The sequence below is a fragment of the Corapipo altera genome, unplaced genomic scaffold (genome assembly GCF_003945725.1).
Source record: "Corapipo altera isolate COAL_440 unplaced genomic scaffold, ASM394572v1 RXGC01000072.1, whole genome shotgun sequence".
NCBI classification, from domain to species: Eukaryota; Metazoa; Chordata; class Aves; order Passeriformes; family Pipridae; genus Corapipo; species Corapipo altera.
In genome coordinates this window covers 134,776-140,713 of record NW_020884943.1, presented here as the reverse complement: position 1 = coordinate 140,713, position 5,938 = coordinate 134,776, and the positions used below count along the sequence as shown (strand labels likewise).

At 58.1% G+C, this 5,938-nt stretch overlaps 1 protein-coding gene across 1 annotated transcript in view; it reads right to left on the bottom strand.

The window, feature by feature from the left end:
• The window catches only part of B4GALNT4 (beta-1,4-N-acetyl-galactosaminyltransferase 4), a 13,137-nt gene extending 7,199 nt beyond the window's left edge, over positions 1-5,938 (bottom strand). The window contains exons 1-8 of the mRNA XM_027662020.1: positions 5,788-5,938; positions 4,047-4,157; positions 3,871-3,966; positions 3,511-3,601; positions 3,059-3,159; positions 2,700-2,767; positions 2,257-2,335; positions 804-870 (exon numbers count right to left, since the gene is read on the bottom strand). Of these exons, the coding sequence (XP_027517821.1) occupies positions 804-870; positions 2,257-2,335; positions 2,700-2,767; positions 3,059-3,159; positions 3,511-3,601; positions 3,871-3,966; positions 4,047-4,157; positions 5,788-5,790 (616 nt within the window). The 5' untranslated portion in view covers positions 5,791-5,938. The remainder of the gene's footprint in view (positions 1-803; positions 871-2,256; positions 2,336-2,699; positions 2,768-3,058; positions 3,160-3,510; positions 3,602-3,870; positions 3,967-4,046; positions 4,158-5,787) is intronic.

Here is a 5,938-nt window from a genome sequence, read left to right as displayed (position 1 = left end):
AAAGGAAGGAATAAAGGAAGGAATAAAGGAAGGAATAAAGGAAGGAAGGAAGGAACTGCCTGCTGCTGGCAGCCCCCACACCACAGGGATGGGCTCCCCATGAGTGACCTGGCTTCTCCCCAGGGTGCTGCTGGATCCACAGGAACTGGGAAGCAGGAAAGAGAAGCGGAAAGAGCCATTGCTGATGGACAGTGGTTGGAGAGGGGGATTTATCTGCACGTCATCCATCTCATGGGCACTTGCATCAGCACCACCAGCACCCCTCATCCCTCTTTTCCCCATGGATCCTGCCTGCCCCCTCCTCCTTATTGACACCTTCCAGAGCAGGAATGATGACCACTCGGAGCGCCGGGGCAGGACCCATCCATCAAGCCCTTTCCCGCTGCCAGGGTGAGGGCAGGAAGCAGAAGATCTATAGATTTAATTAAACCTTGCACCATCCATCCCCAATTACATGACAGCTCCTCATAACTCAGGGCCAGGCCCGGGAGCCAGTGGGATCTCAGCAGCTGGGATGAAGCTGGAGGACTGGCAGGGCTGTGCTTCCATGGTGTGTTGCCTCCACATCCCATTTTTAGGAGTCTCAGCTTGCTTCCAGCATCAACCCTACCCACCACAGCCCTTGCATCCCTCCTTACACTCAGCAAAAGCTCGGGGTGGGGGAGGTGGTTCAGAAGCTGAGCTCTCCCTCCAGGATCCAATTTCCCAGGCTCCAGGCTCTGGTGCCATCTCTCCCAGCTTCCAGCACATCCAGCCCCTGGGAAGCTTGCTGGCTGTGGCTGCAGGAGGCACCTGGCCCTTACCTGTGTACAGAGAGATGTAGGAGGAGTCGATCACCTCAAACTTCAAGCTGGGGAGGAAAACTCGCCACTGGGAAAAAAAATAAAAGGAGATGGGGAATGAGCGGGAGGGCGGGGGGGGGGTCGGGATGCAGCTGCCCATCCCTGGCATGTCAGGGTGGGTCCTCCCTGTCCACAGCTTTCGGACACTTCCCTGCAGAGGAGGAACAAGGCAGAGGACTGATCCTGCCCCATTGCCTGCCGTTACCCAAAGGGGTTTGGGATTAGCAGGAATCCCTGTGTGGGGGAAGGCTCCCGGGGGCGGGATACAGGCTCATGTCGCTTCCCTCTGGGATTGCTACATGGCCACCCGTGGAAGGACACCTCTTCTCACTCCAGTGCTTCATAAAGGCTTGATTGAAGAGGGTCTTCAGAGCTGACTGCCCTGATTTAACTCCAGCATTTTAAAAGCAAGTCTGGAGCCTTTGTCGGGACAAGCCCTTCAATACCCCCGGGGAGAGACACATCAGGGTCCTGCTTTTGTTGTGGATGTTGTTTGTTGTCTCTTTGTGCACAGCTGAGAGGTTTTTCTGCACGGCTGAAAGGCTTCGCTCCCCCCCTCCAGCAAAAACATCCCATCTCAAAAACATCTCCCCCATCTATTTGTTTTCCCCATTATTTGTTTTCCCCCCCAAAAAAATGCAGATCTTATCGGGATGGAGGAGATGGGGAGGAGGGAGGCAGCCAGCGAGGAAGGGGTGTTGTCGGCCTCCCCTACGCTTTGCTGGCACCAGTTTGACTCCAGTGATTAATGAGTTCTTGGGAGAAAAGAAACCTTTGCTAACGAGCCAACATCTTCCCCTCCCACAAGCCCCAACCCCTGACACACGCTCCAGGCTTTGCCAGGGCTGCGCTGCCAAGGCAGGCAAGCTCAGATTTGAAACGGTATTCCTAAGGGGAAAAAAGAAAACAGGGACGTGCTCGATCATCTCGGCCACCTCTCCCACCGCTGACCCCGGGATGCAGCCAGCAAGGTGGGACCTGCCTGCTCCTGATCTCCTTGCCCACAGGAATGGGCTCAGCCCACAGGGACCTTCCCCCTCTGCCAGCCCTCCGGCAGAGGCCAAGGAGGAGGGATCAGGGATGGGAATGGCCACACGACACTGGGAGTCCCGTCACTGCTGGAGCCTGCAGCAAAGGGGCTGCTCCATTGGCATCCGTGATGGGAGCACAGGGGAGGGACAGCAGGGTCCTCAACTCCCACCAGGAGGAAAGGAGAACAGCAGCCCATGTGTTCCAGCACAGGCTGGAATAGCCGGGGAAACAGTCAGCGACACTGCCTCTGGCAGCCACAGGAGGGGGAAATCGTGGCTTTGCTCCAGCATAAAGCACTTTAACGCACACCAGGAAAAGCCCTGGCACTGGCTCTTGACGGGATCAGTCCTGGAATGAGCCCGGCATGGGGGAATTTACTCACCCCAACTTCCACGTGGTCCGAGCCCCGGTCGTCCTGCTTGTGGAGCAGCTCAAAGTAGTAGCGCCGGGAGGACATGAGGCTGCAGGGGAGGGGACACAGAGGTCACGTCCCCTCAGGGAGCTCTGCCAGAGGGGATATCCTGGGACACCCTCCCTGTCCTGCCCACAGGTGAGTGAACCCTCCTGGAGAGCTGAGGTGGGTCCCTGCTCCCCCATCCCAGTGCCGAGGCGCTTCAGGAGATCAGGGGGGACATCAGGTGGTCTCCCCCTTGTCACCTGCGGCCCCTGGCACCTTCAAACCATGGATTTGGGGTCCAGCCCAGCCCCCACGTGCCTTTTGGGAAGGGTCCATGGCCAGGGGCTCCTCCAGTGCTCAGAGCCAGCAATCCCATCTGTCTGATTCCATCCCCATGGGATGGGCAGCGGGAGCAAGGACACACTCACCGCAGGGGCTTGGAGACTTGGGAGCTGAATTTGGTGAACTCTCCCGGCGCCGTCCACTCGGTGCCAAGCTGGGAAGGAAGGAGCAGCATGAGAGTACCAGGACACCACCCCAAAGCCCACCAGCTTCCCATTGTAGGAGGCGACACCAGGAAAATCCAGGAGCAAACATTAAATCTCTTATTCTGGGACATAAGCTGGTCTTTGGCAGCTCCAGCCAGGATAGGACCAAGGGGCAGATGGTCCTTTGGAAGCCAAACCAGGCCTGGCCAGGGGCAGGGAAGGGGCCAGGCTGAAATAGCCTGGCATTCCCTTTCCCCTGGAGCAGGGAAAGGCAGAGAGGTGACACCAACAGCACATACCTTGCCCACAAATGCAGCCAGCCGGGAATTGGAGGGACTGTCGTCAGAGCTGAGCCAGAACTCCGAGTTGTCATCCGATGCCACAGAAAACTGGAAATCCCCTGCGGAGAGCCAAGGAGAGGGTCGGCACCGAGGGACACAGGGACTCTGGTGGCATGGGCTCAGTCCCAGTGCCTTGTGGTGAGATGGGGAAACTGGGATGGATGGATGGACAGAAGGGACGGGGCCATGCCCAATCCCACATGATGGCTCTGTCCTGGATGGGAGCAGGGCTTCATCGCCTCCCTTCAACACAACCAGGGAAAAGGGTCTTTGTGCCCAAAAAACCCTGGGAGCCACGGTTTGAGGACTGTCTCCAAAAGCCTTTCTGTCCTCACGTGGCTCAAGAAGGAGGAAGGAGGCAGCTTTTCCACATCACTGCACGGGAGGAAAGGCCAAGCTCCGCCACTCACCATCCTTGAAGGGGTGGATGTAGCCAAAAATCCTCAGCCCGTAGTTCTTCCACTTGGGTGACACCGCCAGCTTCTTCACCGTGGTGCGGGTCTGTGGAGGAGGCAGGCAGGGAGCCATGGACACTCCATGCCTTGCTCCCACACCACCCAGCCCACCTCCTCTGTGCCAGCCTGGGGTCCCTCCCGCCTCCTGGCACAGAGGGGACGTGGAGGTCCCATCACCACCCTCCATCTCTGCTCTGCTTGGAATCACCAAACCCTGCAAGCAAAGGTCTCGAGGACCAGTGGAGACCCAGCAGCAGCCAGGGAGGGACGGGTGGGCCTGCCCTGTGACCCATCATTGCCTGGCCCGGGACTCACGTGAGGAAAGAGTGGGAAATGGAGGTTCTTCCTCAGGTGCCTCACGGCCCCACCGCACCAGTCCTCGAAGACGTGCAAGTTTGCCTTCCCCTTGTACTGTGGGAAAAGAGAGGGAGGTGAGCAGGGGGTCCCTCCCCCTCCTCCAGCACCCCCTTGGCTCTTCCCTGCCCGCCTACCTGCTCATTCCAGGGCAAAGCCTGCTTGGTCAGGTTGAGTTTGGGGTGGGTGGTGGCTCGGTTGGAATGTTGGCCTCTGGAAAACCAGCCATCCACATCCTGCCCATCGTTCTGCCAAGGAAGCAGGGGGAGAGGTGAGATGGGGGATCAGGGCCAGCCTGGCCATTCTGCAGGATGCCTCCATACCATCTGTGGTGATGCCCTGGCAAGGGCTGCCCAGAGAATTTGTGGCTGTCCCGTTCCTGGAAGTGTCCAAGGCCAGGCTGGATGGAGCAACCTGGTTTAGTGGAAGGTGTCCCTGCCCATAGCAGGGGTGTGGAACTGGACGGGCTTTAAAGTCCCTTCCAACCCAAACCATTCCGGGATTTTATGATCTTAACATGTCACTTTGGATGTTGAGCATGGCCAAACCAAGGTGAAATATTTCACAGCTCACAGCAAAGGAAAGCAGGAGGAGGCACTAAAGTATTGGCAAGGTGTCCCAGGCAGCAGTTTCAAAATGCTCCAGCTCTGCTCGTTTCCCTTCCTCTGCCAAAACTTCTCCAAAACAGCGAGTTCTCTGTTCACCCAAAATGTTTGGCTGGTCTGAGGGGCTGCTGGAAATGGAGCATTTTGGACTCCATCTCCAAAAGAGCAGAGGTGATCTCTGTGTCCTGAGCAGTGGAAGCAGGATGTCTCTCCATTCCCTCTCTTCCTTTAAAGGGGATTAGGTTAATCCCATTGCTTGTGTCTTGTAATTTAGAGGGATTAAGTGAGCATTCACCTACCCCCAGCTTGCTGAGAGGGTGACGGGTGGCAAGGAAGAGCCAAGCACTTCTGGAGCCCCTCCAGAGCATCCTCCTCTTCCTCAGCCTCGCCCAGAGCATCCTCTTCTCACTCAGCCCCCCAGAGCCAGGGAAATAATTAGCCAAGTGCCTAAACAAACTCATTAATGTCTCGGAGGAGGAAGCGGTGCCCTTGGAAAATGTTCCGAGGGAGGTTTTTGTGCCACACTCACTGGAAGGATTCGCCCTCCTCCCAGGAAAAAGCTGAGATGTGATTCCTGCTGCGCCCTCCATCCTCACCCAGCATCAGCCTGCGCCTCCTCCAGGCACCTCAGGCTCCCTCTTTGTCCCTCTGTCCCCCATTTCTGAGGAGCAGCAGCTCAGCAGCATTGGGATGGGGCAGGGGACACCCCATGGCTTTCCCCTCCCACCTTCCCACCTGGCTGCCCTGCCCTGAGGCCTTTAGGTGACAACTGGTTGGGCAGGGGCTTGGTGACACTTTGGGGGATGGACAGCAGGGTGTCTTCATGGCTACAATTCCAAGTGCCTCCTGGGCTGTAGGCAAGGAGAGATCCCCCCTCCAGCCTCTGCTTGGAAGCTCCACTTGGGCTATACTGGGCCCAGTGTGAGGTTCCCCAGTCCAGGATACAGGTTGGCAGGATGGGGCAGAGGACACAGGAGAAGGTGGGTTTGCCCAGCAAAGCTGGAATTGCAGAGCAGACAAAGCCAGAGCCTTCTCAGGGGAGCCTAGTGACAGGGCAAAGGCACGTGGAGCAGGGTGTGGGATGGTGGGATATCCCACTCAGTTCCGTGGGATACTGGGGGGGTTTATCCACCATGAGGGCTGATGGGCAGAACCAGAGGCTGTACCCTCCCAGTCCTCGGATCCCCTCAGCTGGACAAGGCTTGGAGCACTCTGCTCTCGGACCGCTGACCTCCACATTCCCATTCCCACCCCACGCTCCGCTCCCTGTTACCATCGGATCCTCCTCGCGGCTCTCGCTGGAATCCTCGGCTTTCCTGCGCCGCACCGGGGCTGCCGCCGGCCTCCTGCCAGGATCCGTCACCTCCCCCGGCCTCTCGCCATCTGGGTGGGAGCAGAGGAGGGGTCAGAGCACGGCCCCCCAC